This window comes from Fusarium keratoplasticum, chromosome 6 (assembly GCF_025433545.1).
Source record: "Fusarium keratoplasticum isolate Fu6.1 chromosome 6, whole genome shotgun sequence".
In the NCBI taxonomy this organism is placed as follows: domain Eukaryota; kingdom Fungi; phylum Ascomycota; class Sordariomycetes; order Hypocreales; family Nectriaceae; genus Fusarium; species Fusarium keratoplasticum.
Genome location: NC_070534.1, coordinates 786,175 through 804,475, shown reverse-complemented (window position 1 = coordinate 804,475; position 18,301 = coordinate 786,175). Strand labels below are relative to the sequence as shown.

At 51.0% G+C, this 18,301-nt stretch overlaps 6 protein-coding genes across 6 annotated transcripts; 2 read left to right on the top strand and 4 right to left on the bottom strand.

Annotated features, from left to right (window-relative positions):
• Nucleotides 1–218: 218 nt before the first annotated feature.
• NCS57_00821100 (DAO domain-containing protein) lies at nucleotides 219–1,704 on the bottom strand (the record flags this gene model as incomplete). The annotated part of the gene is made up of 2 exons (XM_053058034.1): nucleotides 219–1,477; nucleotides 1,527–1,704. 2 exons carry the CDS (start codon nucleotides 1,702–1,704, stop codon nucleotides 219–221), a joined length of 1,437 nt encoding a protein of 478 aa, XP_052911865.1.
• Nucleotides 1,705–2,067: 363 nt separating this feature from the next.
• Nucleotides 2,068–3,172, bottom strand: NCS57_00821000 (uncharacterized protein; the record flags this gene model as incomplete). Its single annotated transcript, XM_053058033.1, has 2 exons — nucleotides 2,068–2,985; nucleotides 3,062–3,172. The coding sequence occupies 2 exons, from the start codon at nucleotides 3,170–3,172 to the stop codon at nucleotides 2,068–2,070; spliced, it is 1,029 nt and encodes a 342-aa protein (XP_052911864.1).
• Nucleotides 3,173–3,674: 502 nt separating this feature from the next.
• On the top strand, nucleotides 3,675–5,768 carry NCS57_00820900 (HET domain-containing protein; the record flags this gene model as incomplete). The annotated part of the gene is made up of 1 exon (XM_053058032.1): nucleotides 3,675–5,768. The coding sequence occupies one exon, from the start codon at nucleotides 3,675–3,677 to the stop codon at nucleotides 5,766–5,768; it is 2,094 nt and encodes a 697-aa protein (XP_052911863.1).
• Nucleotides 5,769–6,043: 275 nt separating this feature from the next.
• NCS57_00820800 (Carboxylic ester hydrolase) lies at nucleotides 6,044–7,798 on the bottom strand (the record flags this gene model as incomplete). Its single annotated transcript, XM_053058031.1, has 1 exon — nucleotides 6,044–7,798. One exon carries the CDS (start codon nucleotides 7,796–7,798, stop codon nucleotides 6,044–6,046), a length of 1,755 nt encoding a protein of 584 aa, XP_052911862.1.
• Nucleotides 7,799–10,084: 2,286 nt separating this feature from the next.
• Nucleotides 10,085–12,001, top strand: NCS57_00820700 (Saponin hydrolase; the record flags this gene model as incomplete). The annotated part of the gene is made up of 1 exon (XM_053058030.1): nucleotides 10,085–12,001. One exon carries the CDS (start codon nucleotides 10,085–10,087, stop codon nucleotides 11,999–12,001), a length of 1,917 nt encoding a protein of 638 aa, XP_052911861.1.
• Nucleotides 12,002–13,290: 1,289 nt separating this feature from the next.
• Nucleotides 13,291–14,130, bottom strand: NCS57_00820600 (uncharacterized protein; the record flags this gene model as incomplete). Its single annotated transcript, XM_053058029.1, has 1 exon — nucleotides 13,291–14,130. The coding sequence occupies one exon, from the start codon at nucleotides 14,128–14,130 to the stop codon at nucleotides 13,291–13,293; it is 840 nt and encodes a 279-aa protein (XP_052911860.1).
• Nucleotides 14,131–18,301: the final 4,171 nt, after the last annotated feature.

The window sequence follows — 18,301 nt, the reverse complement described above, 5'->3', positions numbered from 1 at the left end:
ATCAAGTAAGGGTTGTCAGTTGTCCTCGCTCTTGTGGGCAGAGTGGAATCCGAAGGGTTGATGGCTGGACTTTTCCGCATTATTCGGCTTCTTGCTATATTCCAGGCGTAGATATTCAACAGACAGTAGAGCTACAGCTGATCTGATTTGGTGTGTCTACTGGTACCTATGCTAAATATTTAGGCCGGCTCACCCGTGTCTACTTCCTTCGCTCACAGTTAAGAATTTGGTGCATCTGCTGATACGAGAGGAGTGTTTCTCAGAGCTCTCTCCCCCTTTGACCCCTCCATGAGGCTATTCACAACCTCCTGTTCAGTTTTCTTCTCTCTCCATCGCCACGCCTTCACTGCCGGTCTATCCAGACCGACACCTTCTAGGATGTCGACAACCCAGTTTCCAATGTTTGGAAGGTACTTGAAGGCGTGTCCACTCCCAGCAGTTGCGACTACCAGACCCTCATGACCAGGCACGTGGCCGATCACATAGTGGTTGTCGAAGGAGTCATTGTACCAGCACAGTCTTGTTAACCAGATGTCAATGCCCTCAGCTTCTAGTTCGGGGAGATAATCAGACAGAAACTTGCGCAAGACACGCAGGGCCTGCTCTGGAATCTTGGTAATTTGGTCGCCCTCGGTCCATCTTGTGACAGGCTCACTGCGCTCTCGGCCGTCTGCCTGCACCTTTGGGTTCGTGTATTTGGTTCCGCGGTAGCCGATCTTGAGGTGACCATGCTCATCCACGGGGAAACCGTATATTCCGCCCTTGGCTCCTTCTCGCATGTTGAACGAAAACGATGGGAAACGTGAAGGTGAGAATCGATCACGGAGAGGTGAGGACTCGGGGATCTTGAGGATTATGACGGAGCCTGCGGTCGTTTCGGCGAGGTTGTCGAGGGATGGTACGAGGGTCGGTGTCCAGCCACCAGCGGCGATGATTGTAATGGCCGATGAGTGGGATTTACCGTCTGCTGTATGGATACCAGTGACTTTGCCACTGGAGTCTTGAATGGTGGATGCCAGACGGCCGGCAGCTGGGTCGAGAATAAAGCGCACGCCGAGAGACTTGGCCTTATGGAGAGCAAAGCGGCACGCTTTATCGGCCACTGCAATACCGCCTGTGGTGTCAAGCACCCCGAGCGCTTCCTTGCTGAAAGGTTGCATCGCCGAACTCCTGCCCTTCTCTGCCGCCAGTTTTAGATGGTTGTCGTCATTGTTGATGAGCTGTGTTCCTTTCTGGCCTGCAGCTTCCATGTTGTCCACGGTGGCTCTCTCAAAGTCCGGGAGGGTTGTTGCATCGGATAGTGAGAGGAAGCCATTGTTGATCCAGACGACGTCGTTGGACGTCATGCCTGGAGGGACTGATGAGCCGCCAGCTTTGAGCTCTGCGTTCCAGGCATCCCAAGCCTTGAGAGCTTCGGCGCTGAGGCCCTGGTACTCTGTTTGAGCTCCATATGCGGAGCGGATGATCTTGTTGATGTCTGTATAGCATTAGTTTCGGTTGTGATGCAGGTGAATCGTAGCACGAACCGGCAGACGCAGCATCACAGCCTTCAGTGTAAGAGTACAAGGTCTTTTCGTACGGCTGCTTGTCAAAGACGGTGACGTCTGTGTATCCTCGGCGAGCAAGATGGATTGCCGTGCTGAGGCCAAAGATGCCGGCGCCGACAATGATGATGGCGTCGGTCTTGGCGGGAGGGGTTGACATGTTGATATGAGTTGCCGGGTCGAGTTGAGGATGTAGAGTTTCCGCGACGGATATAGGTAAGTTTGATGGATAGTCTATCGAGCCTTTGCGGCATATATGGGAGTTTCCGATTCGACGGCGGATAAGCCACCCCGTTGAGGGAGCACGTAATATCAGGCTCGGCTTGCGCCGGACAACACCTCCGATCCCGCAGTTGATCAGCACTGGGATGTTGGATAGGCATAGTTGGACTTCAGCTACTTTTTGGGCTGAGGGTATGCAATGATTGCGAGGCACTGCTTCGTTGGTTTAATCGTCAACTTGAACATCTAGATTCTGAAAACCACGCCCACCGTTGTATATTACAGAGGTCTATCATGCACCCTACGAAGAGTTTATCTGGTTAACCGGCGAGAGCGGCTTTCCAGTCTTGAACAATGCTTTGATGTTATCAAATGCCTCCCTTTCGCCCTTCTGGAACGACAGATCCGTCAAACCCGCAATGTGCGGCTGGATCACTACCTTGTCGCTCGTTTTGAAGTAGTCATTGATGTTTGGCTCGCCCAAAAACACGTCCAGGCCAGCTCGCGTGATTTTACCGCTCTCCAAAGCTTCGATAAGAGCATCCTCGTTGATTATTGGGCCGCGGGCCGTGTTGACAATGAAAGCCCCATCCTTCATCATGGAAAACTCTTTTGTCGAGATCAAGTTTGTAGTCTCTTTGTTGAGAGGGCAGTTGACGGACACAACATCTGATTCAGCCAGCAACTCATTCAAGGACGAGCAATAAGACGCACTGTACTTTGCCTCGTCTTCTGCGCTGAGTTGTCGTCGGTTGTAATACTTGATCTTCATGTTGAAGACGGCTGCCCGCCTTGCGACATACTTGCCGATGGTGCCCATGCCGATGATCCCAAGCGTCATACCCGACGGATCTCTGCTCGGGACTACAACACGATTCCAGGTACCATTGCGGGCATCTCGCTCACCACGGTAAGCGTCTCTGATGACGGCCAGAGTCAAGAAGAAGGACATGTCGGCGGTGGCCTCCGCTACGGCGTCAATGGTGTTGGAGAGGTAGATGTTGTTCCGGGTCAACCAGTCGAGGTCAAAGTCGTCGTAGCCAGCCGAGGCCGAGGCGATGATGCGACAGTACGGAGTAAGCGGCCCGAAGAGCTCTTCGTTGAAGGGGCGGAAGGGAGGTCTTCCCATGCGGATGACAAATGCATCGATTGGGCCATGCTCTGCGATCATGAGAGGGAGCTGCTCCAGGGCTTGCTGGTGGTTGGTCACGTCTAGGGCCTGGGCATGGTTAGTTGTTTATGGTTCTAGAGTCTAAGAACTTGCGATGAGACTCTTGTTGAGGGCATTGACTTACATCGTAGTCGAAATCCTTTTGAAACTCTTCAAGGTAGTCATCCCCGATAAACTTGGGTTTTCCGAGGCAAACAACGCGGGGTTTCCTCTCGGACTTGGGGGCCGAAGACATTGTGGGATAGATGAGCTTGTCTGGGTAGAAAAGGTGCTGCTGCTGTGGTTGAAATATTTTATGAGGATACAAACAAGCAAGAAAGTGCTTGAAAAAGAAAAGATTGTGAAAGACGGGTGAGAGTTGTCGGATTACGATGTGTTTTCCGTTGTGGAGTCGAGGTGAAGCATGAGAATAGCTCCCATTTCGGAGGATGATTGCCGAAGGCGATGATCCTGGTCGTCAAACTACTTGTCGAAAAGGAAGCTATGTAAATCCACTGGTAGAACTATTCCCAATGTTAAATGTGCGTATCTTTCTCACCTTGACCTGGACGGCCAGGGACCTCCCCACGCCTGGCTTCTGCACACATGGATTTAGTGCAACCAGGCCAGTGCACAAGTGACATCAAGTAAGAAGGAGCCTGCAACAATAGAATCTCCGGTCTTGTATCATGGTGTAATCACCATCCCCGAAACAACCTTGCCACTTCAATTTTCAGCATCTCATCAAGGGACTCATTATGTCTGCCTCCGAGTTGGAGAAACATTATCTGCCACTTGACACATCCCGGAAAGAGATCAGGCTACTCGAGATTGTCTCCATCACACCGGGGATCGTCTGCGAGTTCCACACCGTGTCTCTCCTGGATAACCCCTCATTCTGCGCCCTTTCCTACGTCTGGGGAGACGAAAGCGACACCCAAGACATCACGGTCAATGATTCTTACCGCAGCATCACCTCAAGCCTTGGCAATGCCTTAGAATATGCCATCTTTCATTGGAGGGCCATCTTTCGTGACCGCGACGTCGGGTCTTGTCGACTGTGGGCTGACGCCATCTGCATCAATCAGGCTGACAGCAAAGAGAAGGGTGAGCAAGTACAACTCATGAAAGAAGTTTATTCCATGGCTGAAGTAGTCTTTTGCGCTCTTGATTTCAAGGCACCGGAGAAGGAGATGCAATGCGCCTTTTATGCGATTGGGTCTATTGCAACAGGCGCAGATGAAGACGGCTTCGTCTCAGCACCCAATGAGGAACCAAAGAGAGCCAAGATGCGTCGGGTGACGGAATATCTCGCCTTCTCTTGCCACCTGTCTCACCATCTCGGAGTGACAGTTGGCTCTGCTATCGATGTATTTTGCTGCCTGACGTACTGGAAGCGAGCATGGATATTCCAAGAAGTGGTGCTGGCTCGTCGACCCGTCTTTATCTATCGAACCTTGCTGATGGAACTGAGTACTCTTTTGCATGCGCATTCTTGGCTTTCCGCTGCTCAAGTACAGCCTACGCCCGAGGGAACCGACCAATCTGTTCGTGACGCAATAGATGAATTCGATGCCGCCATCTTCTTGTCTATCAATTGGGCGAGAACTCTTGTCGGGGCAGAAAAGGCGTCGGAGGATGCAAAACTAAGAAAAGAACATCAAATGGCACGCAGGGCTATCGTGTCTACTGGCGGGACTCTGGAAGCAAGAGACCCCAAGGACCATGTTTATGCCCTCCTTGGAGTTGCCGACCTCAAGCTCAAGCCAGACTATAGTCCAGAGAAGTCGCTCGAGTCAGTTTATATCGATCTCTGTGCCGAGCTTATCGACCTCCCGTCCGACTTCTCTTTCGAGTTTCTGTTTTTTCTTTATTATGCAGGGATTGCCATGCAAGACGAGCTTGAGCAATCATACGAATTCGCTTCTTGGGTTCCCAACCTCCGGCGGCGTATGTCATCTGGAAGTGATGCCAGCCCTCCTCGTCCTTTCGAACGATTGTGGAAAATTCCCTCAGATACAAGTCCGTGGATGGACTGCGGTCCATCACCCGATGTCTTTATACGAGAGCGGAGCTTATTTGTTCGCGCCGTCTTTGTTTCGACCATCCTGGATCTGGGTCCAGTCATATCCTTCAACGATGACACTTGGTTATCCTTTGTCATATTTGTATTCGAGATGCTCAACTCGCCGCCTTTTTACACACACCATATTCATCCTCTGGTGACCCTCGCAAAGACTCTAGGGGCCGAGTGTCAAGAAGAAAATGTTTGGGAGATGCCAGAGGTCTTGAGAGTCATCAGAGCACTTCAATACCTCCTGGTCAACGGGCAATCGACAAATGAGACAGACGATAGTCCCACCGAGTCAAACTACATGTATGCGTTTGGAGAGGAGTTTCTCTTAAATATAGGGCTTGGAGTATCATGGAGGTGTAGGGTTTTGGATGAACCCCCGAGGCCGATACTTGGCCACGAGCTGATTGACCAAGTCAACCAAGAACAACAATACATGCTGTATAGATCATCCATATCGAATTTCTTGACAAGAATCTCGGATCAGACACAGTTTGAAGTAGAGATGGCCCAAGCTGAGAAGGACGCGGAAAAGCTGTACCGGGGAAGATCAAGATTGGCTCGAGCACTAGATGGCGGGCTCATGTTTGTGCCCTGGAGCGCGGCGGAAGGTGACCACGTCGTTCTCCTCAAGGGCGTCGTGGAGTTTTTGTTGGTTCGCAAGGTGGATGATTTCTATCTCAATGTCGGGCGGTGTTCGTTCTCTACGCTTGAGAAGGAGATTGCACACGAGGTGGGCGTGGGTGAGAGGGAGCTTGTGGGAATAGAGCTCCGATAGGACAGGATATATCGACCATGGTGTAATTAGGCTCGAAGAACGATGGGCTGACCATTTTTAGTACTGAAGAAACGCACGAAGATCATGTCACTGCAAACATAGGCATCGTGGGAGCGGCTAGCATAAATTCTGGGGCGGAGATTACTCCTTAAAACACCTGGTCAAAAGAGGAGGAATACTAAGTCAACGAAAGGCTTTGTTTCCTCTCCAGCATTGTCTAGCTGCATGCCTCTATCTGCTTCACATGTGCTATCGGCCGCCATCTCAGCAGACACTCAGAACCGTAACAGCTTTTCATTCGCCATCATCCATGTGTAGCTCTCCCATCGAAAGTCATCCGTCAGTAGACTAGAGTTATCCCGGAACAAATGTAGTAGCTGTTTCTTGTCGCTCCACTTGGGCCAGTGAGGGTACTGGTCCCTTTTGTTGGAAGAGTCATTGGGATCTAGAGAGTATGCAAAGTTGAAGTAGTAGTGAAAAAGGCTCTGACTGGCGAAACTCTGGGGCCCACTGAAGAAGACCGGAAGAAGGTCAGAGCCATGGAATGTTCCCAGGACGGGTGTGTCGCGGTCGTAGCTTGCTTCGTAGCTCCAGATCGGAACGGTAGGATTTGCCTTTGACGCGTGGTAGAGCATGGAACGGCGAGCTAGTGTGAAGCCGATGTCGCCGAGGAGAGAGGACAGGCGTTTGAAACCTGGGTACACCTCACCGGTAAAGCCAGCGCCGTAAGGTGATCCAGCTGGGATAGATTCGTTGTATGTTTCGACCAAGGCTTTCAGTTGATGCTTGGTAGCTCCGTGAAAGTATAGTGAGGAGAGATACTCAACAATGGCAGAGGTATCGGATAAGTTGCTCTGGGCGAATGAGAATAATGTCCCTTCGTCTTCTTGGCCGCCAATGATCAGGGGCACAGCCGCGTAATTTCCAGATTGCACAATGACCTCGGCACTGTCGTTCAGTACCTCGCCATCAGGCCGCGGGAGGTAGGATAGTGCAATTGAGTTATATGAGATGAATCCGGGAACAGAGTTTGTTGCTTGCTCAAACGTGCCGTAGTCGACGTTACGCAGGCAGGCAAGGGTATCGTTCGCTGAGGAACAACCGGCGTTTTTGACAACTGTATCATAGACGGTCTGAGCCTTGGGACAATCGATAGGGTCTGCTCGGAAGAGGGAGCCAGAGTTCATGATTGCTCCGCGGAAAAGGGGTTTTCCGTTGTACGTGTGGTTGCCACCATATAGCCCCAGCTGATTGAAGACGGACAAAGACCCGGCTGACTCGCCCCAGATGTTGACCTTGTTTGGATCACCACCGAATGAAGCGATGTTGTCGGCAACCCACTCCAGGGCCATGCGTTGGTCACGGAGGCCGATGTTCGCGGAACCATCAGCGAGGATGTCTTTGCCGCCTAGGAAGCCATAGCCGGCGAGACGATAGTTAATGGCGACGTAGATGACGGGCTTGTGGGCTGTAACAGAACTGTTGACTACGAAAGAACCGTCGTACTGGGTAGCTGAGCCGACCTGTATCTGACGGTCAGTGACGGGGTGGATCGGGGTGGAAAAGGAGACACTGACCTGGAAGCCTCCACCGTGAATCCAGAGCAGCACAGGCAACTTGGCATCGGAGTTAGTCCCTGCAGGCCGAACGATGTTGAGTGTAAGACAGTCCTCACTCGAAGGGAGAGAGGTCTGGAAGAAGGTAGTGTTGATGGAGCTTGAGATGAGCTGCGTAAAGGCATCGCTAAAGGCAGGAGGTGCTCCACGGAACTGAGGACAAGTCGGTGCAATTTTGGTAGCATCGAGAGTACCGAAAGGTCCGTTAGATCTCTGAGGGGGCTTGAGGCGAAGTTGGCCTAAGGGTGGTTGAGCGTAGGGAATTCCGTTGAAGAGCTCTACGCCGTCGATGTTGGCTCTGGAAGTGCCGATGATGGTCGAGGCTGGGGCAAGAGTCATAGTCACTTGAGCTGATTGCTCTGCTATGACACCGCAGGTTATCAAAGAGAACCAGGCAACGTGGAGAAACTTCATGGCGGGAGGTGAGGGAGGTTCGTGTTTGGGAGAGTTTGGTGGTTGATGATTGCGAAGCAGAGGCTCTTTATAGCCCTGAAGCAACAGGGCAGCAAACTGATACCCACGATTATCTGCCACTCCTTAAATGGAGTGATCACCGAACGAACCAATGATTATAGTCCATTTTCCCCGAAAGCCTTAAAGTGATAGGGGATGCTGGGTTCGCAATCAGGTCTGTTGTGAGGCCAATTCCCAACATAGATTTCCTTGCGGATGCGCCAGTCAGAGGGCATTATCATTGTCAGCCCCTCTACCAACAAAGGCAACCCGCTAAACCAGCATTGTTTACCAGCTGTTTACGGGTTGGTTTTACTCTGTCTCCTGATGGTTGTTCCAATGTGGCTGCTGACTGGCAAGCTGTGACAAGTAAGCGTTGCGAGCCGGCCAGTAAGGTTCAAGCTATCGCAAACAGGGGCCATATCTCGACTTGCCATAGCTAAGCATACAGGATGAAGAGGGAAAAGTGACGGGTGGATGGGAACTTGAACTGGCTGAGCCCAAGTGTCGGAGAAATCTGTGACTGTCCCTCTCTGGAGCATCAATTGGGGTGTCAGCTAGCCTTTTCACGTGAGGCGACGTTGCTGTATGAGCATATCAGGTAGTGTACAGAGGAATCACTAGCATTTAGATATTCTGTAGGGTACTAGGCTCCAAGTTGTCTGTTGAAGCTGTCTGGAAAACTCGTACTCGGCCAAAGTTAGAGCCCGGCCCCGGCTAGCCCTAGGCCAACTTCTTCTACTAGGCACCTGTTTAGTAAGGTTTGTTCTCTCAAAGACTTAGTAACGAACAACTTGTATTCTGATACAAACCTATGCGTTGATTGCTCTGTTTCTGCTTCTTCAAACTCCTTAGATGGACCAAGGCTCGCCATATAAAAACAGAATCAGTAATGCCTCTTTGTCTCTCGACTCATGGCGATTAACATCGGAACGTTTAACACCTGGGACATCGTGGCTTTGAAAAAAATTCCCAGGATTAGGTATCTCTAACCCAATAACAACATCCTTGTAGCCGTCGAATTCGTCCCTGTGGCCACGGACCATCGCTAATCAATAGGCCGAGTTGGCGAGTGAAAGAGTCCTGTTGTTCAGGGTACCAGCCCATACCACCGTCCTCAACCGGGCCCTTGGAGTGACTTCTATCACTAAGACAAGTTCGGATCTATACCCCGTGGGGATGATCGGGGAAAGCCCCATGGGGTCGGTCCGCGAAGTAACCCTAGCGATGATGACCTCGTGAGCAGATGGGACGATGATACTACCTTGGAGTATGGCTGGGGGCTTTTCGAACAAGGGTTTTCCGACTCGTATTCCGCCGCTCTCTGACTGGTAACTCGAATGTGGAGAAGATCAGGACAGGCAACGTACCCCACGATTCCTCGGGTCATCTGCACCGAAGGAGGGATAGAGTTGTCGGCTAAATAGACTAACCGAAGAGGCGGTAGAGGTTTGCATGGCTATACAAGGTAGATGGCACATGTGGTAAGTTCAACGACGCTTGGCGTACGCCGTGAGCTCATGGCATATGCAAGAAGCTCGTCCGATGGGATACCGAGGGGGATCATGAACAGCGGCCGACTCGGTGCAAAGGAAGCCGAACATGTTCAGTCACGTATTATTCCCCCTCTGTTATGTATTTCACCTTTGTAAGCTTGCTGAATTGTCATCAGCGGTATCTTCCGCCTCACCATGATGGCATCTCCAATAGTTCATTCGGTAGTCTCTCCAGGACTTCTGATTCTCACTTGCTATGATAGATGACATAGGTCCAGAAATGAATAGCTCTCAGATAATGTCCTTCTGGCTGGCCTGTATGCCCTCAAGCCTCACATTCCGCAGGAGAACTGTATGGCAACGGGTCTAGAAGCCAGAGGCTTGGCACATAGACGGGATGGTCAGGCACAAAACCTCAGCTGCGAGTAAGCTATTGAGCGGGGGCTGATACTAAGTAAGGCAATAATAAGTCAGACCGGGCCTGACGTGGTGGAGTTAATGAGTATATAGCGTCGCTCTAGCAGGGGTTTTCCGAATCCCGACTCCTTGGGGTACGCGCTCTCGGATAGGAGCGAGGTATGCGAGGGTAGCATCATTTAGTTTCCGAAACGGGATGAACTATACCAACGATAGGCACGAAGAAGAAAATGTATATATACGAGTGAACAGTCATGTAAGTCGATGGATTAGACACTCGACAGGCCTCTCTCAAGTTCTGCAGGTCCTCTGTCTAGGGAACACTTTCAGCAAGATGCACTTCTTTGACAAAGCGACTGTCTACGCTATCCTCTGCGGTAGCGTGGGCCAGACTGCTCACGCTGCCGCCGTCACTACTCCTCCTGCTTCTGTTCCAAACCCTCCTTCTCCTGAGCCCATCACGCTCAAGCAACTGCCTCTTCCTCCCATCTCGCCCAGCGACGACGTCGGTGCTTGCACGAAGCAGATCAACTCTCGCGGAACAGGATGTCTGGCCAACGGCGTCTTTGAAACGTTCCAGTCTGGCGACTTTTTACCTGATGGAAAGCATGTTATCGCCATGGTCACCTTTACTGGTGCGCCTGCTGCTCCGGCTGCGGGAAGCATCTACTCTGGCCCGCAGGTCATCATCGTCAAGACGGATGGCAAGACGTTTCCTAACGGAGACCCGTGGAAGTGCATCACTTGTGGTGTTCCTGAGGAGAACGCCGTTGGAATCAGCGTCAAGTATGACTATCCTCAGGCCTTCAAGGATGGCAAACGTCTTCTCATCGGACACAACATCCTCGACTGCGGTACCAACCAGTTGACTAGCGAGGCTTGCAAGCCAGAGAACACTTACATCTACCCTCTCCGCTGGAATGTTGCTGCCGACGGTTCTGGCCCGAGCGGTGATATTCGTGAGCTGCGACTGCACCCGGATAATGTTCATCTCGAGTTTAGCTCCTTCACCTTTGCTAGTGGCAGTATTGGACAATATGCTTACTTTTCACGGCTTGTATTCAACCCTTCGCCAAAGACTGGAACCCCCCTGGCGCCGCGATATGACCTAGAAAAGGTTACCATTCTGCACAATCCCAAAGGAGTCGCCCCCATCACGGCCAAGGGCAAGGTTCTTTCTTTGAACCCTCAGGCTATCTCTGTTGGCGAGGCTCGTGGCTTCAATGGCGACGGAACAGAGCTCACCTATGTCGGAAGCAACATTGAGAGCTGCAACAACGATGTGTTTGCTGTTCATCTTCAAACTGGAGTTGTTCGCCGTCTTACCAACCACCCTGAGTATCCCGACCCTCTGGCTTTCTCGCCTGATAACAAGTGGATGGCTGTTATGGATACTCGGGGAAGTGGTCGCAACATGTTTATTGCTGGCATGCGAGGAATTCCGCCTCTGGTTGATATTGTTGGTGGTATTCTTCCAGCGTCGTCTCGCAACAACGGTCTTCGTCGGTTCTTCCAGCCGTATCTGATCGACTTTTACGGTGACCGTGGCAACTACTATGGCCAGAAGATCAACGGAGATAACAACGGCGTTCCCGGAAGTGGTGCCATCAACGACCCTGAGTGGAACGGCATGGCTGATCCGCGATGGTCTCCTGATAGCAGGCAGCTTGTCTTTTGGCAGACTCACACCGTCTCTCCTTCTTGTGGCGGTGCAAACCCTCTCCCTTGCTACCCGTCCAAGGAGCAAGGTGGCCGCAACTATCGCATGTATATTGCAACCTTTACTAGCCGCAGCCCAAGCCCTCCTGCCCCGGTGAAGGAGCACTCCGATACCATTCCCTGGGGCGTCCCGTACGTTCCAGGATCTCAGGTTACTCCTACGCCGGGCTTGGCGGGTGGTATCTACACACTCTACGGCAAGGCTTCCGGCGAGGCCAAGGTCAATATCACCTGGGGCCAGGCACCCGAGATCGGTACCGTCAGTGTCGTGTACAAGAACTATTCGCTCGACGGTAAGAGCTTCCTCAACGGAAACGAGAGTGTGACGGGGTCTGTTGAGAGACTAACCGACTTTTCCTTTGACTGGTATTCGGATATTCGTCAGACGGGAGCTGTCAAGGGAAGCAAGAAGACGAGCCCGGGTGGATACCATGCCAATATTGATGTTATGATCAATGATTTGACTTCGAATGGTACTCTTACTACGACTTTGGATGGTGTTGAGTGGCGTAGCCCTCAGAGCGGTACTTAAGTGAGGTGGAGATCTTGATGGTGAAGGGAACTCAAGAACTTAGTGGGTTAGATCTTTCAACTCACATGCCCATCCGACACCAGATATTTTATTGATTAATTGACTATCAAGTTATGGTGTTGCCTGCGTAATTTCACTCGTGCTCCCTTGTCTTTAGCTGTGTACGTTTGGTGGCATAGAGCTAAAGTGGCTGGCATGCAAGCTGCTACGATAAGTCGCCGACAATCCAATGGTCAATCCTCAGACAAAGACTAGGACTTGAGGACACCAAAGTACAAAACTAACATGATAGTTGCGTCATATGGATGACCTTGCATAGGCCGAAGTCGTCGGTGTCGTCTCACTCGTCGATGGCGATCCAGCCTCATTGGTCCAAACCGCCTCCTTTACGAAATACACAACAGCTGATGCCTAAAGTGAGCCGCCGAGACATTGGGCCGCCACAACAGCTGCAAGGCATGCCTTTGTTAATGTACAACATGCGCGTTTGCCTGTAAGCGCACGCTTCCCCGCAGAGTTGGTTCGCCCTGCTCGTGTGCTTGGGTAACTTGAGACCAGGCTCTGGGCATGAAGCCTACCTCTTTAGGCACGTGCATGCTGAGAGGTATAAAGAAGGAGAGGATCTCTGCTGCCGTGGGGGTTGAACTTCTCATCTTGAGTTGACAACGATACACAATCTTCAACCATCGGTCCACAAGGCTGACAGCAATCTCATTATGGCGAAGAGGAACGGCTCCCTCACATCGCGTCAGATTCGTCCCTGCAAGCCTCAGCCTGGCACGCACTGTATCTGTGCGCTGGCTGGATACGTTGCACCGAATTATGGTCAGATCAACGGAGATCGGCCTGGCGAGAGCAGCAAACCTGCAAAATGATGGAGCTTGGAGATCTGGGCCTTTATGAGGTAATTCTTGTCTAGCCTTTTTTCTATGATAGACACTTATTTGATCGAAAGAATCTTCAACAAGACGATGGCGAGACTGGTCATGCTGGTCATTACTTCTTGATATTTGGTGACTGATTCTCTCCATGCAGGAAAGGCATATGGGGTTGTTGCGTGCTGAATGCGAATGAAAGGATGAGTGAAACATATCAGGACGGTACCTACAACTCTTGGCGTATTTGATCATGCTTGTATCTATGATTCCCTGTCCTCTTTCTCACTTTTCCATTGTTCCGCAACTCATGTTTGTTGAGACATACGAGGTTATCAAGCAGGGACATTACGAGAAAACCAATGACTATCCTTAGAAAAATTGCCAGCTTGTTCAGATTCACCGTTGTATCTGCTAGTCATCCTCATCATGTGCCCATTCTAAATATCTCCCTGAATCCTCATAGTGAAGCTGAAATCCAACCTTGGCTAGACTCCCCCTCATAACCACCCCAATGGCACCCTCTTCGTCTTGAAACCACTTTGCCCGCCCCCAGTCTTGGTCAGGCTCGCCCTCTCGGCGCATTCTGCAATGGCCAAAATCGATCATGCAGACTCGGTACTCCCCGTTTCCTCGAGGCACAGCCATCATGTTGTCGGGTCGAGCGTCGGTGTTGAGAATATTGTTGTCTCCCAGAACATGGGCTATTCGAATTGCTTCATCAACAATGTTCTGCCATGAGGAACGTGGAGCGGATTCTTTGAGGGAAGATAGGGCGAAGCCTTCCAGATATTCGAGCAAAATGCCCTTCACCAGACATATATCCTGCTGCTGCTCGTCGAGAGAGGTGTTGGGTTGGACCACTTGGAGAGTGACTTGGGTAAAAAGGCGCGGAATCAAGTCTCCCTGGTGCTTTCGCAGAGCGGAATATGTTGAAACTTCGGCCCGAAAGTAGTTGAGCATCATATCGGCAAGGAAAGCCTCGTTCTCAGCTGCATCCCAGTTGTCCTCATCGTCATCTTCTTCAGAGTCTTCGGAGTCTTCCTCGGCCTGAAGCCTGCCAAGAAAATCCTGGAGATCTCCTGACTTGAGCTTGTGCAGAAATTCTTCCTCAATGTCGGCGGACCATGGATCGACCCTTTCACACTTGCGAAGCGAGTGTGCAAATCTTCGGTCAAAAAGCTTGAGGAACGCCTGCGTCCCTTCGTCTAGGCCTAGTTGTCGTGCCGAGTCGGGGAGGATTTCCACCACCATGCCACAGGAGAAGGTCCATTCTGGTTCCAATTTCTTGACTCTTACTTGCACCTCTGTTGGGCAATGAGAGGAAGAACCGTCATGGAGGGTTCTGAAGCAAAGAATTTGGTCAACAGAGTATAAGAGATGTTGCTTTTCTTGGGACTTGAAGTCGAGAGTTTCCATGCTTCATCGAACTGCCAGCAACGAGAGGGACAGAGAGCGACAGGTTCTCTAATGGAACGGAGGCAGACTGCAGACGTCTCTTTTGGAGTGGAATATTGACCGAGTTGTAATCTGCTGGAGTTGAGGAGAAAATAGACATATGACTCGCAAATATAAGCTGCGGGCAGCAAACGCTCATTGAGACATCATGAAGGAAAACTACTGCCTATCTAGGTATTCGCCCAGCTCGCTGCCTGGAACGCACGCAACAAAATGAGCCAACGATGCTGCCCTCGCCTTGCCGGTGACTCACACCACAACCAGCCTGGTAGAAATCAAGTCCACAACATAATGGTATGCGCTTGACCGCTGTACCACACAGAGAAATGTCGATTTAAATGTTTTGGGAGTAAAGGAGTGGAACTGATGGTTAAGAAGTGGTGATGGAATGCTTGTTTTGGGAACTCGGTTGTGGAGGCGCTGAAAACGAAACTATTGATTGTGGCGCGCCACTAACGGTTGTGGAAATTGCAATTTCTCGCAAGGTTTTGCGATCCCTAACCTGTCACAGGGTATTAGTCAGGGCCTCAGTGATGATTTGCAAAGGCAGAGCGGTGGACAGAGCTGGAAAAGGGGGAAAGTTGCCTGGAAGTGAATGCAACAATAGTAGCAGAAATAGTCCATCTCGTGGAGTGTTTATCCAGATAATGTAGTACAAATAAGGTAGGAACTAAGCTCGAAATAGGCGCTCACGCCACGCCGTGCTATCATGCAGCCCGTTTGCTGGAATTTCTCCTAGTTTCACCTTGACATCAAAAGCGTGAGGCTTGCAACACTCTGTGGAAGGTCCATTGAGAGAGCTTCCGGCCGGTAGTGAGCCCGGTGCTGGGCGTCCTGTCGCCCCATCCACAGCCAACTCTCTAGCGTTCGCCTGCCCCAGACGCAGCTGTTGGTTCAGCTCCGTACCCCCTGCTAGCTCACGAAGCTAACACCTGCAGACGATAAGGAGAAACGTGCAAGACGTGTTGAAAAAGAGAACCTGTCCGCTTCTTGTTCGACTTCTCTTTGTTCCACTCGATCCGTCACTGTCGCGTCCATCACTGTTACAATGGTTTCCTCCAAGCTCCTCACAAGTGCCTTGACCTTCCTGGTCATCGGCATCGCCCACGCGGCGAATTGTCGTCCATCCGACTCGAGTTCTTCAGCCACCATCACAGAATCCACTACCGCGTTACCTACCTCCGAAACCTCGACTTTGATCACCATCACGACTACTTCGGCAAGCAGCGAGGCATCTACGACATCTGTTGCTTCCACCACGACCTCGATTGTCCCCCCTGAGCCTAACTCGTGCTCCACCGATGCCGATTGTCAGGATAGACCTACCTGTTTCAGAGGCGCCATCTGTTCATGCCTAAATGGTATCTGTTCCTTTTACGTGTAGACCATTTTGCCTATACAGCTTGTTGAGGACACTGGGCTTTTGCGGTTGGGCAGGTTCGGGTTCAGGTTCGGGGATGGGTTTTCAGCACGCAAGGCGTTGGATCATCATTTGGATTCTTCAGGGTGATTTTGTTGGACTATTGGGAGACTTCTCTCTGCCCGCAACGTCTTGTTCTACACATTCTGTCAAGCCCAACTAAGACAGAAAGGGGTTAGGAAAAGGCTTAATAGTGACTGGCTAGTCCGGCTCGTTGAATGAGGATCGAGCACCCGGGCCACACAACAAGCACCAGCGCTGTCTTCTCCCGTCATCAAGAGCATTGACCGCTTAGTTCGGAGTTTATTTGAGCCATCCAGCTGCTGCATTCTCAAATATGAGAAACCAGGAAGTCATCTAAAACCCCATGGTTCAATCTTCCCATGCAGTTAGACAGTGCACTTGGGCTTGTGTGACTCCCAAGTCAGCTACGTCTTATCCGGCACCCCGACTATTTGGCAGACAGAGAGGGCCACTCTCTCTCTTGTCACAGACATTACATTCACCGATGGAATATTATATTGAGTCTTACTGTGTCAATGTCTTTAAGGACTGTCATTCTTGCCACTACGAGGAGAAAAGTGTTTGAGTTGCTCACAGCGTCAGTCTCGCCCTGGCGGAAACCGAGTCGGCGGATGTTCATCACCCAGCCCCAACTTATGGAGTGGAGTAATCATCAAAGAAGGCGGAAACTCACGAAAACGTTTGGCTTAAGCAATAGAGTTGCGGGTTCCTTAATGTTGAATATTTAAGACACTTGTCTAAATATTGAAAGGTGGCGTGCGACAAACATTTGTGGTTGCCGTTGTTTCTTTTTTCAGACGCTTTCAGGCTCTCCCCAAGAGATCAGCCCGGCCTGGCCATTTACTATCGGGTGTGTTATCTAAGAAGAAGGGGTGGTAAAGATCTCGAGAGAAGTCGACGTAATGCCAGGTTCCTGCCAATATATCAACTGAGCAACTCTGCCAATAAATATGCTGGGGAAAGAAACGAGATCATGTTCAGTCCCCGGAACAGGCTCTCGCGCCAAGCCGTCTCCCGTTACTACCATGCAGGTCCTCGGCATGTTTCCCATCCCGCAGCATGAAGATCACGGAGCCTTGAGAAACTTGCAGCGGCCCGGTGATGTTAGCAAGACACTTGCGTGTGGGATCGATCAACCGTGTCACCCTCGGCTCGCGGGTATCTCGCAGCAAAGGCCGCATCTTCACGCAGCCACATGCACCTAGGCCGAGCCCCTGTGCCCCTATCATAGGGAGATTGGCTTATGCAGCTGGATCCGAAGAGCGCGTCACTAACGATCGGAGAACAGGACAATATTGAACGAGTATTTAAGAGTGAGCCCAGCCGCATCTCTATGGACGAATTCGCCCTGCATCCTCCACCTCAATCTCCCACTCGTCTATCTGTCCACCGCTCTAAAGGTTTCGTCTAAGCTTCTCAAGAGCACCTTGACCTTGTTTGTTACTGGTCTTGCTCATGCGTCAAAGTGTTATTCTTATCCCGTTTCGTCTGCGGGGACCAGGCCCTCGGTCTCGCTGCCTACTTCTGATACTTCGACTCTCCTGACTGTCGCCTCTACCTCATCTACGACTAAGGATACCACATCATCCATCTCATCTCTCACCACCTCAGTGACCACAGAGGTGCCAACCTCGTCTTCAGATGTATCCACATCATCTGTCTCATCGTCCACCACTTCAGTTGCCCCTCCTGAGCCCCAATGCACAGATCATCCCGACTGTCTGGTGAACAGCGATGAGGTGTGCCGCATTACACGTCAATATGCCTACATCGACGGTTTCTGCATCTACCAGATGTAGACCGACATTGCCGGCATGGCCTCTCGAGAAGCCCAGGTTTTTGTGGCTGAGAAGATCCAGGTCTGGATCTACGACGGATAATGTTCCGGTGCCTTTGGACATGGTAGCTGTGACGGGTATTATAAGATTGTCCTCTATTCCACTGGGTTCTTGGAGCCTCTGGCTTCTTTCCCAGTATATCATACTTCATTGTTTTAGTTGTATTTACTTCCCTTCACCTGGAAAGATTTGGCTACTGTCCTTAGGCTCTAGCGTTGCTAGACCTTAACTCATATCTACTTCTCCTTGTCCAATCACGGCATATATGTAACGAAAACATGGCCAAAGTTAACAATCTTGAGGTTTCCACGCTTCTGCTCCACCAAGGGCAACTTGCTCTCCTGGAGCCCCCGCTGACCCACGATTAGTTCGCAATATCGAGGCCGAATCGCAAGCAAGGTCGCGTGGCCCAATGGCAAGGCGTCTGACTACGAATCAGAAGATTCTGGGTTCGATCCCCAGCGTGATCATGATCAATTCTTTTTTGGCGTTTTTACGTATTTTTGAGCGGTTTGATGGCTGTAGCTAAGCTTTAGGGCCCAGATGCGCGATGAGAGTATTTGAGATGCTAAACTTTTGCCAGATTCTGGTCTTCCACGCGGTATATCTGGCATGCATGCTTCAGAAACCGGTTGCATACAGGTTGAAGTAGCAGACTCCTTCTGGAAATGGGATGCAGTGTAGA